This window comes from Prunus persica, chromosome G1 (genome assembly GCF_000346465.2).
Source record: "Prunus persica cultivar Lovell chromosome G1, Prunus_persica_NCBIv2, whole genome shotgun sequence".
Lineage (NCBI taxonomy): Eukaryota > Viridiplantae > Streptophyta > Magnoliopsida > Rosales > Rosaceae > Prunus > Prunus persica.
Genome location: NC_034009.1, coordinates 41,811,068 through 41,827,204, shown reverse-complemented (window position 1 = coordinate 41,827,204; position 16,137 = coordinate 41,811,068). Strand labels below are relative to the sequence as shown.

Genomic DNA, 16,137 nt, shown 5'->3' with positions numbered 1-16,137 from the left:
CTTATGTAAGGGTTAAAAGCGTTTCTAAATGCGTTTGGTATAACAATTTAAAAGCGATTTCTGAAAAAGTACCTAGTAAACAACTGGATTTTTAACAAAAAATAAGATGTTTTGTCCATAAAAGTGCTTCTAACAAAAGCCGCTCATAAAGAGTCAACATCCAAGCCTGCCAGGTAAGCCCAACCCCAAGGCCCATTAACAACTGGCCGCAACCGCGATATCCATCCATGATCCAGAATCCAGTTGGATCATCAATTTTCGTAAGTCGGGCCCCGAAAACTCAAAACTCAGCAATTTACCAGTGTAAATTAACTTCGGACTTTTGTCATCCGATAATCAAATACGTACATCCACTCCATCGCAGCTTAATTAGCAATTGGCTTTTGAACTTGAAAGCGGTCGGCTCTCAGCTCTCTCTCTGTCATCATCGCCGTAGAGCTGAGATTTTGGAGCAATCGGACGGTGGTGGAGAATGGAGAACGCCGATGTGTTCTTGGGCCTGCAGGACTTTCTTGAACGAATGCGTCAACCGACCGCCGCTGATTTCGTCAAGTCCATAAAAAGGTAAAGTGGATTTTGAGATCTTGGATGATTTGTTTCTGCAGTAAGAATCTCTTATCAAAGTTGAGAATTGAGTGCGAGAAAGGTGTTTGATGTTTGTTTTGCATTGAATTGAACTGGGTTGGTTTGGATTGGATTGGATTGCAGTTTCATAGTATCGTTTTCGAACAATGCTCCTGATCCAGAGAGGGACAGTGCTGCGGTGCAGGACTTCTTTGCCCAAATGGAAATGGATTTTAGGGCTCATCCACTTTGGGCTGGTTGTTCAGAAGAGGAGCTCGACAGTGCTGGCGAAGTGAGTTTGAGTTTGATATTAACTAAACGCGTAGCATTTTAGTTTTGCTTGCATATATGAATGATCATGAATTAATTGCCAAGAGGGATTAAGTGAAAGGCTAAAGCATCATTGCTTAAGTGGGTGTTTGTTGTTGTAAGCACAGCAGCTCATCTTCTTCTGCCCCCTTCTAGTTTCTACCGGGGAAGAAGAAACATGTCTTAATGACACTTTACATATGAAATAAAAGAAAACCGAAATTGAAAGCTGAACGCACCCATCAAAGAGAACCTCGCACTCCCTTCTGGCAGTGTAGAATGAAGATTTATGAAAATGTAAAAGATATTGTACTTCATACCTTCTTGTATAATGTATATCATTCTTCTTTGAGGAACTCTGTAGTTTTTCTTTCATCTTCTAGGACCTGTATTATTTTAGCATATCTCTCCCTCTCAGATGGTTTTTTTTTTCTTCCCTTTTAATACTTTATGTTAATATGTGATGTCTTACTGATGTTGTTGGCTTTTTTTTCTTCTTGGATTCTGTTAAATACAGGGACTGGAGAAGTATGTCATGACAAAGTTATTTCCTCGTGTATTTGCTTCAGTTCCGGATGATGTAAAACTTGATGACCAACTGTATGAGAAGATGGCTTTAGTACAACAATTCATTCGACCGGAGAATTTGGATATTAAGCCCACATTTCAAAATGAAACATCATGGCTGGTGAGTAAAGGAATATATATATTTATGATATATAATGTACATATCAAATATGTATAAATAAAGTATGTGTGTGAGAAAGAGAGAGAGAGAGATTGATTTTGTAATGAGATCGTTAAATAAAGACATGGACGTAGTGCTCAATCGAGATGCATTGATTTGCATATGAGTTGTCTCTATTTGTTAACAGTTCCTTGTTTAAGGAGCTTTTTTGAGAAAAATTAGACCCACATGTTGACAGGTATTGAAAAGCTCAGACAAATTCCTAGTTTATAGAATCACAAAATAGAGATCAATTCCCCCTATTTCCTTCCTTCTTGTGGTGTGAACTAACTGTCTTTTCATGTTCGGGGTAATTAGTGTGTCAACTTTTCTAACCTTTGATTGAACTTTTTTATTTCTTGGTTGTTTTTTCTTTTCATGAGAATGCACATAGGATCGCAATTTTTTTTTTTTCTGACTTCTGTAATCTTAGACTTAATCATTGTTGGATACCTCTCATTAAATCCTTACCAATGCATTTTTTTTGTTGCTTTTATCATTTCAGCTTGCTCAGAAAGAACTGCAAAAGATCAATATGTACAAGGCACCCAGGGATAAGCTTGTGTGTATCCTCAATTGTTGCAAGGTTATCAATAACTTGTTGCTGAATGCTTCTGTTGCTTCAAATGAGAATCCCCCAGGAGCTGATGAATTTCTTCCCGTCCTAATTTATGTTACTTTAAAGGTATGGCAAACTTTATATAATGTCCTGATTTATTTGATTAAAAATTTACTTCTGATGCAATACATATTATCGTCTATTCTAAATAAACTATTCAATTAATTTACCACTGGAGGTGCGTTGCGTTCTTCAACTGTAGAAGGGACCAGAGTATGTCATGTTTACAAGTTGCTCTATTTAAATGATAATGCAGGCAAACCCTCCACAACTGCACTCAAATTTATTGTATATACAAAGGTACAGGCGACAATCTCGATTAGTTGGTGAAACAGCCTATTTTTTCACAAACATGCTCTCTGTGGAGTCCTTCATCTCAAATATTGATGCAAAATCCATTTCAATGGATGAAACTGAGTTTGAAAAGAACATGGAAACTGCTCGAGCACTTCTTTCAGGACTTTCAACTGATTTGGACAGTCAGTATAATCAAAGCGGTCAATATGCAGGATATGTACATAGATCAGAATCTATGGAACCCAGACATCAACCTTTGAATGCCAACAAGGATTCTGCACAACCCAAATCTTCTGAAAGAAAATCCCGAGCGAAAAATATACCCTATGGTGCAAAAGATAATTTATCCTTTTCAAAAATTCCATCCCTTTCAGATTTGGAGGATAAGGGCGCGACAATCCTTGTAAATGATGATAAGGCGAGCCAGGTCTTCCGGGAGTATCCATACTTGTTTGCGCATGTTGGTGATCTAACACTCAATGATGTAGAAGACCTCCTTAATAATTACAAACAACTTGTTTTCAAGTATGTTTGTCTTTCCAAAGGGTTAGGCGTTGCTGCTCCATCTCTTCCTGTATCAAGTTCACAAACAGAGTTCCACCAGCATGCTGAAACGGCAAAGAAACAGGATCACTCTAGAGCTATAGAGCCTAATGATGAAGTATCAAATGATAGTAATAGGAATGATGGTTCTCTAGAGCCTAATGATGAAGCATCAAATGATACTAATAGAAAGGATGATGGTTCAATTAAAGAGCCTCTTATCGATTTGGATAATTTGCAATCCCTATTGTCACAGGATCAAGCAGTTGCACCACAGGGTGGTAAACACGAGGAGTCTTCTCAATAACAGCTCTCCTAGGACTTGTATTTTGCAGGAGTATGTTGAATTTCCAACTCGATGGTCACCATCAGGGCTCTTCTTCTCCTTTTTTTTCCTGATGTAGATGGACTATCATGGTGACTACTTTTGGTTGGCAATGAGTGCTAACATTTGCCTGTCCTTGTCACATAATGGTGAAAACACGGGACAGAATTGAGGAGTTTAGCATTTGATGGGCAATGCATCAAATAGCAATTGTATGAACTATGAAGATCCGAAAATATACTCCTCTCAGCAAGCCAGGATGCAACAGTGTATGCTTGTGGGCACTTATAATTCGCATATGTAGCAATATAATGATCCCGGGACGCATGGGAGCATGCTGAGCCTCGAGAGGAAAGCAATGTTCGCCGAAGTTGCACCTTGCTATCCTTCATTAAGGTGCAGAAGTTTGTGTTCTAAACCCATGTCCTGTTGTTCTTTTCTCTGTAGTGTCACACTCTTCTGTACATATACAGAAGTCATCTAACGTTACTGCGAGTTTCTTCATTTTTGCATTTTGACTAAATTGGCTGCCCTGGCAGTTTAGTATATGATATATCTGACTATGGCTTGAGATTGTGGCGTGTCCACAACGACAAAGGACAAAAACAAATGCTTGTTGGGTTTTAAGTGAAACTCTTTTCTACTCAATACCTGTGGTTGGCTTCATGGCTAATCTTGGTGCAGGAGATATTTTGTCCAAGCTGAGCTGTGGGCGCTGTGTCGTGCGTCTTAAGCTTGCCCGACATAACCAAATTTCCATTCTTTTGGTTGAGGTGGATTCAGCTATTATCTTAACTCTTGTCCGAGGGAATGTAGCTGCCGATCGTTTAGCCAATTTGGGCCTTCATATGGTCTTGGGCCTCCAGCTTCCGTGAGTCGAAATGGAAATGCGGGTTAGCCCAGTTGACCAGGACAATGTCCCCGTTCCCTTACACTCAAGTTCGAATCTACCTCCTTACATATTAGATTAAATAATAATAAAAATTGTGAGTCGAAATAAGTTTGAATTTTTCCATATCAGATGACACTAACTAATATGATCTCTGGTTGGCTGGAATGCTATATAGTATTATAGTGTATGTTTGACATTTTATAACTTGTAAATCTGGCTATACAGACTATATGGATATGATAGGACATAATCCCCACACAAAGAACTCTGCGCATAAAACCAAATCTCATCCTCGTGGGTTTGTATGGTGATCCTACTTTTACCCCAGTTTCTAGTTCATCACCTTAAACCCAAAAGTCACAAGTCAAAACTAATCCCTTGAAAATTGAAACCAATCTGTTATTGTATGCCACATATATATATATATATATATATATATATATATATATTCTCACATCATCAGGAAAGGAAGTTCAGAACATTGATTTTGATTGTGGGTTTTTGTTCTGATGTAATGTAAACCATATTTTCCACGTGCTGCTGTGTTTTTTTCCCTTCTTCTAAGCTTTGTAGATAAAAAGGCCGTACATATTGACTTTCACATACCATAACCATCTTCAAGGAAAGAAGCAATTGGAAAAGAGCTGCGGCAGCTGAATTATGAAATCACATTATTATATGCTTACATTTTCTGTATTGATAAGATTTTGAATAAGTGTCCCGAATTCAAGTTGATATCTCAATTATGACGGCAATTTCAACATAAAACGTAAGCACAAAATCCAAACTTCCGGAGAAATAAAATGGTTTGTAATTAAAATTTTATTTATTTTTTACAGCATATTTGTATAAAGAAGATGTGTGTTATTTGATCATCAATCTTTTCATGGGACGTTATTGGGTTGGGGATAACACTACTACCTTGTTACTTTGCTTTTGTTGTTATATTATCCGATGGATTCATGTCTCCCTTCCAAATTCCAATAATGTAGCAAACCATACATATTCAGATAGGAGATTTGATATTTGATGATGTCGACGTCGATGTTTCTAAAGAAAAATAAATAGAAAAATACAATTAAGTTTGTGAAATGTAGGACAACCTGCAAACACAACAAACAAAAGCTTGTGTGGATCTTGCGATCTGGCAGGCAGGCAGGCAGGCAGGCCAACTGGCAGCAGATCACACCTCTCTTCTTGTGCTTCACACCCACACTCACTATATAAGTATTAGGGTTAATTACATACAACCCTTTAAATTTTAGGGTTGATTTGGAAATTATATCCAATCTTTAAAGACTTTACAAATTCATACACAACGTGTTACCTATATCGCTAGTGAGTATCTTAAATGCTTACGTGACACTGACAAGTCCGGAAGTCAGGTACCAATTTGAAATGAATACAGAAATTTGGAGAATTTTATGCAATTAACCTTAAATATTACATATATATTTTCAGAGAATCTTCACTATTATTATACTGAACCTGAACGTATTTCAATTGGAGGGGTCACAGATAAGGATGTTTGTTAGTGCACTGCAAACACTATCTCAACTGTTACAAGTCCTGCTTTGCCACTGCACTTGGTCATTAACTTTTTACTTCTTTTTATTTTTGTGCATTCCACATAGACAACGATATATTTTGAGACAAATTGCAATTCTCTTCTTCTTATGATTAGAGGTTGTTTGGACAATTACCAGTTAATTGTACTTCAAGCAAACATCATTCATAACCTTATCCCTATTTAGCACATATTATTACCAATCTATATCAATCCGAGTTATTAATCAAGTGAACGTTAAATCAAATATGCTGTTTTTAGATTGATCATTAAACAACATAATACGTCATCCATATGAACCAGCATAAATTTTTAACGGACTAAGTGGAATAAATATCAAATGTAGATTTTCTTAAAGCAAATCATTGGTGATATTGATAATTGATGCGATGAGACCCTTTCAAACAGAATTGGATGGTCCCAGCCTTCACCAAACACATTATAATGTGAATGTCATTTTACTAGGGCAAAGTGCTGCCATTGCCAACCAAGGGGAGCTTGTTTGTTAAGATATGATAGATTTAGTGTACCAAATTCACCTTTCATGTGCCTCCCACGTTGTGTGGTGCATGGCTTGTCGGCTGAGATGTATGCATCTTCTGCTTCCTTCACAATTTTTCCCTGCACCTGGTGTGCATGTGCTTCAATTTTAAATCAAAATGTTCTGCTAATCAACCCAAACTCTAATCTCATGCACAAAATACAAAATACAAAAATTAATTATTTTTAAAAAAAAAAACAAAGAAACACTTTCATTATACCATACCAGTTAAAATTAAGTTTATGATATAAAAATTGGGTTAATCGTATTTAACACTAATCAAACTTGTTTCGTATATATTTCGATTTTTTTTTTATAAATCTATAAGCTAGTGAGTTAGTGTAAGATTCTTGTTGTTTCGAGTATGGCTTACCCTAATTGCTTGCAGTGTCTTTACGTAGCAGCTGGAGTTCTGACAGGTTTAATTTTTAAGCTGAAAGCTCCAATTTCCTTTTTGATTTCTATTGGTACTTTACTTGATCGATGCTAATAATGGTTTCTTGAGTTTAACAACAGCAGAAATAAAATAAGAAAAAGGTTTTGGCTTCTCAAGATTAATATTTTTTGTTTGTTTGTCGAAACATTGCTAAGAAGCTAAACTTACTCCATTTAATTCTAGATTTTTCATGGATCAAGTAAAATAATAATTAAAAAAATTATACATATATATATGTTCAAACTGAAAAATATAATTTGACAAGGTAAAAATTGCTTGCTATAAAGAATATTAAACTTATTTCAATATCAAAAGACTATCAAATATTTGTAAATTATTATAGTTTGATTTTCCAAATGCAAATGTGGTCAAATGTGTACACACAAAGAGAAACTAGACCCAGCTTAATAGGGGGCTTGGAAGATTACTTTAAAGTGAAAGTCATATACTTTTTAAATGTTTTTTCTTGAAGATAAATACATATTATTTATTTCATTTTTTTTTTAGGAAAATACGAAAGTCATATAATTGTTGCCACTAAAGGAATGCATGCATTATAATTTATAGAAAAGAGGCTGCGGATTAATTACTTGTGGGCTTCCTTCTGGGTAAACGTGGTTCCACCTAATAATATGTGTTCAACATTTATTTATGTTGATTTGTTTGACCTTTGACTGCTTCAAGCATGTCCCAATCGATCAAGTATTTCTGCAGCAAAACTAAAGCAGAAGCATTTACAAGAAGAAGCTCAAAAGCAGAAACAGATACAATTATGAACTTATATACAATGATGTGGGAAGAGAGGGGCAGAAAATTTTGAATTGACATAAATAAGTTCAAATTTCAAAAGGTTGTTCTCTTTCAGTTAAACAAGATTAGATGCAGAACTAATCCAACCCTAGAACCACAATTGAGTTAATTAGATTCTTGAGTACTTGTCTTTGAGCAAATAGTTTATTGGGTTATTATCTGTTTTGGATTTTTGTCATGTTATACTAGCGTTTTGATACATTCTGCTTGTATTGTTAGACGGTGAATTTAACCGATTAGATCGAAAGGAGACAAAAGGAAGGTCAGCCTATGATTTACCATGAATAACGTGTAGACTTGGCATGAACTGGTTGGATTGGATGGAAGATTTATCCTTTTTCATCTTTTAAGCCGGACCCTTAATGATAATAATTAAAGAAAAGGAGCTTTCCTTTCACACCTTCACTTATTAAGCATACTAATACTACTACATATATTACCCCAAAGGAAGGCAACATAATGGTCCTGACATACTTCTGTCTTGGTCTCTCCTTCCCACAAGTCATTGTTAAAGAATGAGTAAACACAAAAATTGAATCAAATCAAATTATATTAAATTAAAAGGATGGTCTTGTTATATTAAAATACACATCACTTTGTTCATGTTTGACAAACTCAACACCCTCTCTCTCTCTCTCTCTCTCTCTCTCTCTCTCTCTCTCTCTCTCCTTGCTTTGGAATACCATAAAGGCCATGGCAACCTCATAATAAATAACATTGCTCTCTTCTCATTAACCCCCCCAACCCATCTCTCTCTCTCTCTCTCTCTCTCTCTCTCTCTCTCTCTCTGTGTTCTGTGTGCTGAAAACACCAAGAATTTGACTGCACAAAACACAAGCAAATCTTATCTCATTCTCTGTTTCAGAAACTAAAAAAAGTTGAAAGAAGGAGAAGAGAGATCAAATGGGAAATGAATACAATCGCTTCCACCACCAGCACCACCATCATCATCAACATCACAATCTGCAAATGCATCACAGAAGCACATTCTTACCCATGTTGTGTTCAAGGCCATCCATCAAAGGTGTAAGCCTCCCCAACTGCTCTGCTTCCTTCAAAGAAGACCCTTTGTCCCCAAGAATCAGCTGCATGGGCCAAGTCAAGAGAGGCAACAAAGTTAATGGCTTTCCAACGTCTCACAGGCTCACCATCATCAATTCCAAGCATAACAACAGCCCCAACAACCACCACCACAACAACAACAACAATTTCAAGTATTCAAAGCTCAAAAAACTCTTCTCTAGCAAAAGCCTCACTCCTACCACTACAACAACTATCACCACAACCACCAAAACAAACACCAGACGTAGAATACAACAAGTGGTTGTGAATGCTTCAAGTGGGCCCAGGATCAATGGTCAAGATCATCATCATCTTTGTGTTCCAGATATTAACATAGTGGATTTGGATCCTCCTCTGCCTGTGATCAAGAGGGTGCACAAGAAGCCTGAGGCCCAAGAGGAAGAGGTGGGCAGCCTTTGGAAGAGGAGATCCGGTGGGGCTGCATTGGAAGGTTTGCAGCTTAAACTAACCCACCATCCAAGACATCAAAATCAACCCACTACTGTCTGATGATGGGTAAAAGAAAAGAAAACCAAAAGGGGAGTGAAGAAAGTAGCTGTACATGTTTTGCTTTTGGATCCCAATTTTGGATATTGTTTGATTCACGTTCACTTTGCCAAATGACATAATTGAGACTGGTAGCTTATTGTTGTTATGTGTTGTTGGGATTGTAGTTCATAGATTTTAATGTTTAGTTATTTGAATTACTGACAAATCCCACCAGGTGCTCTTCTTAATTGGGAAGATCTCATGGGTTTTTCTGTGTCTTTTTTTTTTCTCTTTTCTTTTTTGCATTCAATTTGCAAATTATATTTTCATTAGCTTTCTGTGAGCTTTAGATTTGCCAATAAATTGGCTTGTTTTTAGAGTTGGAGGCAAGTGGAGAGAAGCTAAATCCCACAAGCATATGATAGGGGAAGTGAATTGGTACATTTCATAGGATGAGTGAGGAGTTGCAGTTTTCAACTACTTCATCAGTGACCAACTAGTTATTGATCTAACCAGTACTTCTTTTATTAATGTTAGAAAAAAATATTTTAAGTCCAAATTATTTCTCCATTTTTACTGCTATCAAAATTAGGCAGATGCATAATGCTGTTAGATTATGGATTAGTCAAGATGTAGTTAACCACTAAGATTTAAGATTATACATCAAGTTTTTAGCTTATATAATCACCGCAAAATATTTTTTAAAATAAAAAGCTAGGATTGGGGTGCTGCTGCCACGTTGCCATGGGTTGCAGTGCCCCTAAGTAATGTGCGTTTGCATAGTTGGCAATGCCATTAGGTTGGGGCGGCTACACCGACAAGCAATGGTCTCCAGATGGAACAATCGCGCTTCTCACAGAATTGACTCTCATATCATATCCTCATCACAAGTTTCTTTTATTTTATACATCATCTTTCTCATACCTTAAAAATTAAAATGCACTTAAAACTACATGGCCAATGGTTAGATAGATGGCCATGTCCATGAGATGAGAAGAAGTTACATGTATCGGGGATGCAGTCATGGTAGTATCCCCAATCTATCATAAATTATCATATCGGAAAATTAAATCACAGGGTAATAGATGATTGGCAACACCACGTGGTATTCATGGTATGGGTAAATTTTTCTCTCATGATACAATGAAGAAGAGATAAGAAGAAGGAAGGGCGTAGTCCAAGAAGTCATTTTTTAAATACGAGCGAAATCAAGAAAGGGGAAAATCGAATCTAGCACATTTTGTTGCATTTTGCCATCTTAGTGTCCAGGTGGCACTGCTATAAGTTCCCCCACATGAGGTCGCAATCTCTTAATATATCAAGAAGATTATTTCTCGTTGCTCATAAAATTTAGGCTATCTACGCATCTAACTTAACCTAAACCTAGGCTCCACCCTCCATGTTGAAATTGTTGAGTGAATGCGTGGGCAACCAGCCAAATAGCTTCTTTCAGTCACGACAAGTCTTGGTAGTTGGTAACCCACCGACAAGACTCAAAAATTACAATTGTTCTTTGCACGTGCAGGAAAGTTAACCACGCAGAAGCTTCGGAAAATAAATATTACAATATATAAGAGAAAAAAATATCGGCTCTGGCTGCATCCATTACTATACTAGTGCATTTTGTCAATACAAATTGTTACAAGTGACAATTGGAGAATGTCAAGTTCATCATCTCACATAACATTACCCTATGCGAGTTGCACACGAGCCTAGTGTTCAATTTCGATTCCTGGTTCGATGCCTAGGTCTACATTTATACAAGAAGCAGCAAGTTACAGCATTGAGTGAACTGGACTACTATCATCACCCTTGATCTTTATATGGCGTCCAGATCAATTTGCTAACATCAACATCCAGGCCCCCGCGACCGGCTGCTTTTAGGTGACGATCCAGGACCTTGGGGTCTGCACAAATTACATGCTGCCCTTTCCTGTACTGAATTAATTCTAGACTCTGTAGGGTGGTCAATATATCCTCTGCCTTGATGGCTGTCATGTCACTTAGCTCCTGCAAGACCAAACATCATCAAGTATGATCATATACATCACCTGAATATCCTCTAAGAAACTCAGCAAAAATTATATGGCATTCAGATACTGATCTGATATATATTTTCTCCTTTTACTTTCCAGCCATATGATGATGTTATACTTTTTTTGAGCGGATGGAATAGAACAATAATTTTCAAGAATCAATGCACATGCATGGAGGTGAACACAGGAGCAGCACTATTAGGTATCTAATAGTTGAAAGAACGCTTTACAACGAGGGAGAGGAGTAAATAGAAATGCACACCCCCGCTAAAGGGTGATTGTCCTACGACAAATCCAGTATGCAATTCTAATTATTTGAACAACTTCGATAGCATGTGCAAAAACACTTGAAACACGATCAGCAAAAAGTTGAAGCAGCAATTATGTCACGGGTGAGCCACATTGATTTAACTAAAAATTTAGAAAAGCTCACCTTGATTGAAATATTTCCCTTGTGCTTTTTCAAGATGTCTAGAAGCACCCGAGTCCAGTATCCTCTGTAGCTTAGCAATCCTAGGTCAGAGAGGGGTCTTTCAGGCGTTCCAACTTTACCTTCTTTCTTTGAAAGTTCATAAGCTGCTCCATATTTGAAAAGGCATTAGTAACTGCTTCTGGAAAGAGATATATAATTAAGGCAAAATGATGCAACCAAAGAATAAAAGGTGACATCAGTCCAACAATTAACTTTGATTAATGACGGAGGGAAAAACTTTGTTTCATAAGCCCTAATGCACAGCAGAGTCAGCACCAGTCCATCAGATTATGCCATCATACTTAGAGCAGTGCAGTTACTGCATGAGCATGTGTCCCCCTATTGGCTCAATTCTATATGACACTAGAAAATTCTTAGGAAGTGAAAAGACAGCTGACCACGTCATGTGGGAATAAGGGCTTATGCCTTAGCATGACCAAAGTGCTCCATGTCATATAGATGAAGAGTTTCAAGATTAAAAATAGGGAACAGTTGGATAGCAGGTATTCATAGAGTCCAACATTATAACTAGATCCCTTTGAATTTCTTTGCACAACAAGGCTTAAATGGAAAAGAAACTGCACACATACTAGATAAGAAGGAATTTTAAGATTAGTTCTTCTAGTCAGCCAATTTCCTATTGCCTCAACTGCTGTGTAATCAGAGAGCTTTAAATAATAATAAGCAATGTGTTAAATGAATTTGGCTTAATAGTCTCCCACAATCCGCTAGTGCAACTTATTGGAGGACTATAGAAGGATATTCTAGAAATCTTACTGGACAAGTACCCATTAATAAATTTGTGTTTAGAATGGCCCCCCACAAATTACAAATATTGAAAGGACTACCAATATAAAGTTAGAACTCAATCATAGAGAGAGAGAGAGAGAGAGAGAGAGAGAGAGAGAGAGAGAGAGAGAGAGAGAGAGATTTGAAATAAGCCGAAATACAATAAGAAACTAAGTGCCAGGGCTTACAGAAGGCAATCAAAAATTTGCCATAGCCTTTTCTTTGATATGGAGGAAGGGTGAGGATACATGCCAAATTATAGGATTCCTCCGAATGCTTTTCCTGCATTATGAGAAATCACATAATTAGTTATGCTGAAATTTCGCATTAACAAAGAGGTGACCAGGGGAAAATAATCTAACAAAAAATTGGAAATACAGACTACAGTCACTTCAATATCTGCAAAGAAATTACCATGGAAGCAAATAAATTACCTTGGAAAAATATCCAACCATGTGGCATCCTCGATCATCGCATTCACATAAAATGTAAAACAGAAAGAGGTCAACATCATAATACAGGGTCTTGTGATCAAGAAACAATTTCGCCAAATAACAAAGATTCTGCCCATAAACCTTGTTCTTTTTGCCATCAACCTGATTCAATACATTTAAGCCAAGAAAATTCACATCAGCCACAAACTTAAGATCTGAAAATACACGGCAAATAGACCCCAAAACTTGTCAACAAAAAAAAAACACAGCATTTAGAATGTGACGGTGCTTTCAATTTTCAGCGCAGAGTAAATTACAGATTGCAACTTTTGAAACCACATAATACCTTTCCAGATTAACTGAAGGAAACTAACATAAGGGTTTCTTTCAAAACCCATCAATGAGACGTTATGCAGAAACAATGCAACTAACCTCAAACATAGAAAGTGTACCACTTCGGTATATCTCATCACCAGGGGGATGCTTGAGATCACATTTCCTCTACATATGCAGACAGAAAAATATATAAATAAATATGATAATAACAGCATCAGTCAACTACAGTTTTTGAACTTAATCATTAAAGAAATAAACTGCAGGTCCATTACTACATAAACTATCCACAAACAAGCTACTGTAAGCAAGGAAAAATAATAATATTCGAGGCACAGCTCACCATATGCCTTTGAAGTTGTTCTTTGCGTTTCATGAAATTGAGGCAAAACTCACAAAAGTACAGCTTCAAAGAGTCATTATATTCTGGTGGAAATGGGGAGAAGTACCATGTCTCAATTTCGTATCTTCCAAGTTCTATTGTCGCTATATTTTTCACTTTTGTAAATTCTTCATGTTCACGCAAGCTGGCAGCATCAAGTTCCTCATGGCCCTATAAAATTTCAAGAACATCTTCATATCAAAAAGTTTACAAAATCTGAAACACGCAATTCGAGAAGCTCAATAATGCCCTTCCTAGCATAAAATCCATTGTCAGCACATAGTAATGTAAATTACTTTTACACAACCTTCAAAGTAGGTTGTTGTAGTGTATTTTGTGTACGTGTGTTTGTGTGTGTGTGTGTGTGTGTGTGTGTGTGTGTGAGAGAGAGAGAGAGAGAGAGAGAGAGAAGAGAGACAGACAGACAGAAAGACAGAAAGACAGAAAGACAGAAGGTGATGACGAGTCAATTTCCCAAACAACAGGAATATTGACCAACAATAATAAGAATGAAACGATTCTAATTAGTGCATACCTCTACATGTGTCTCATCAATCTTCCGCTTCTGATGGCGAGTCATTTTCAAGCTTGTAACCTAAGAACCCGCATATGTGAAAAGTTATCAAATGGATATTTTGAAAGTAAAAAGGTACAGGAAAAGCAACTGACAAGGGAAAGTAAAGGTTATCTTCATAAACAGCAGGATTTTCATGGTACAACCCAAACATTATAACAAGTTACACTTTAAGAAAGTTCATCTTTGGCATGCTAAGCAAACCGCAATGACACGTATGAACAAGAATCAAGAGGGACATTTGAAGAAGGGTTGATAACAAAGAGGGCAGAGTTACCTTATCCTCCACTTTCTCATCAACTACAGCCTCTACTGAATCAAGATCAAGTTGGTCAAGTTTCACCCACTCATCAAGCCTTCTATTGACTGACAAATTGAACAAACATAAATAGATCAGAATAAGTAAGAATTCATTGGAACTGTAACAGATTAATTTAATTACATCCCACCAGTATAAGATCTTAGCCTATTCTATTAATTATATGATATCAAAAGATAACACTTTTTACGATAATCAAACAAATGAACACCACAGATAATCAAATGAAATGATGTTTATGTGCATACCAGGGAGAGCACGGTTTTATTCATGATTCATCATATCTCATAAAATCCATTCCACAAATAAAATAATCATTCATTCAATCCCAAAACGGGCCGAACACCTCTAGGCTCCAGGAAATACCTTTTCTTTTCCCCATCATATAAAATCTGTATTCATATTACTCCTCAAAAACCTTACGAAACATCTTATATGCTGTCATTGTAACTCACTCTACATTGTAATGTAACGGTTCGTTAAATTCTCTGCTAGACTACTACCCCAATGAGATTTTAAGAGATTACCCCCGCAACAGGAGGCAATTTACTAATTTCACCAACACTTCAACTCTACGAAACCTGGGTCCCCAATAAGACTATTGGCCCAGCTGAAAAATCACCAAATTGGCAAATTGAACACATCTGTCCACATACACAGCTAACCAGAAAAACTGGAACCCTAAAAAAACATAGAACAAACTAAAAACTCTAACCCTAACCCTAAATTGCAAAATTGAGCAAGAAATGAGGAATTGGATCTTACACTCAGTGTAGTGGACGTAGTACTCGTAGTCGTTGGGCCCACCGCAGTGCGTTCTGCGGCGTTCGATGACCTTGACGGGGTGGTACTTGGAGTCCCTCCAACGACACATGACGCGCGTGCCAACCTCCAGAGGAAGGATCGACGACTTTCGCTTCTTCGATACGTCAGACTCCAGCGTCCTTTCGTTGGACGAAGCATGGTAGCCATCGACGGACTGCGGCTTTCTATCACCGTCGCATGCGGCAGTGGCGGGGTTGGGGTTAGCAGAGCCGTTCTCTGCTCTCGGCGGTGTTCCTATCGAACCCATTATCGGTTGACCAGAGGACCTTTGAAAATGTGGTACCAGATTATTACAGCGGGGATTAAGCGAGAAGATCTATGGGCCGAGTCCATGGGTTGGGCCATATATCATGGGCAATGATGAAATAAGAACCGTTTACTTAGGCCCGTTTGGGAGTGCTTTATGTAAGGGCTAAAAGCGCTTCTAACATCATTATGCAAAAAAGTTTAGAAGTGCCTATGTACCATAGAAGCACCTATCATGTGCTTCTTCAGGAAACACTCACAAGTGCTTTTTTAGGAAGCACTTCGATTTCTTATGAAATTTTCAACCTCTTCATAATACAAGCACTTCTAAGAGCTTATAAGCAGAAGCGTTTTCTAGAGAAGCAATTTCAAATGAGTCCTTATTGTTAGGGGTGGGCATCGGGACCGAAAAATCGGAACATCGAATCGAACCGGTAAAAAAAATAGTTGACCAAAAAAATCAACAAACCAGACTGAAACTGGACCAAACCGATTTCGATTTTACACCGCACCGCACCAAACCGGACCGGTCATATATATATATAT

The 16,137-nt window shown here is 37.4% G+C and overlaps 3 protein-coding genes across 3 annotated transcripts; 2 read left to right on the top strand and 1 right to left on the bottom strand.

Moving 5' to 3' along the window:
• LOC18792729 (vacuolar protein sorting-associated protein 9A) lies at nt 301–3,955 on the top strand. The gene is made up of 5 exons (XM_007222192.2): nt 301–564; nt 709–856; nt 1,391–1,561; nt 2,106–2,285; nt 2,476–3,955. The coding sequence occupies exons 1-5, from the start codon at nt 473–475 to the stop codon at nt 3,364–3,366; spliced, it is 1,482 nt and encodes a 493-aa protein (XP_007222254.1). The 5' UTR covers nt 301–472; the 3' UTR covers nt 3,367–3,955.
• Nucleotides 8,158–9,751, top strand: LOC18788661 (putative uncharacterized protein DDB_G0291812). Its single transcript, XM_007226319.2, has one exon. It carries the CDS (start codon nt 8,534–8,536, stop codon nt 9,200–9,202), a length of 669 nt encoding a protein of 222 aa, XP_007226381.1. The 5' UTR covers nt 8,158–8,533; the 3' UTR covers nt 9,203–9,751.
• On the bottom strand, nt 10,728–15,659 carry LOC18791903 (histone acetyltransferase of the MYST family 2). Its single transcript, XM_007222089.2, has 9 exons — nt 15,286–15,659; nt 14,479–14,567; nt 14,163–14,222; nt 13,589–13,798; nt 13,345–13,413; nt 12,913–13,074; nt 12,667–12,760; nt 11,651–11,793; nt 10,728–11,191 (listed from the first exon to the last, which is right to left on the bottom strand). The coding sequence occupies exons 1-9, from the start codon at nt 15,590–15,592 to the stop codon at nt 10,988–10,990; spliced, it is 1,338 nt and encodes a 445-aa protein (XP_007222151.1). The 5' UTR covers nt 15,593–15,659; the 3' UTR covers nt 10,728–10,987.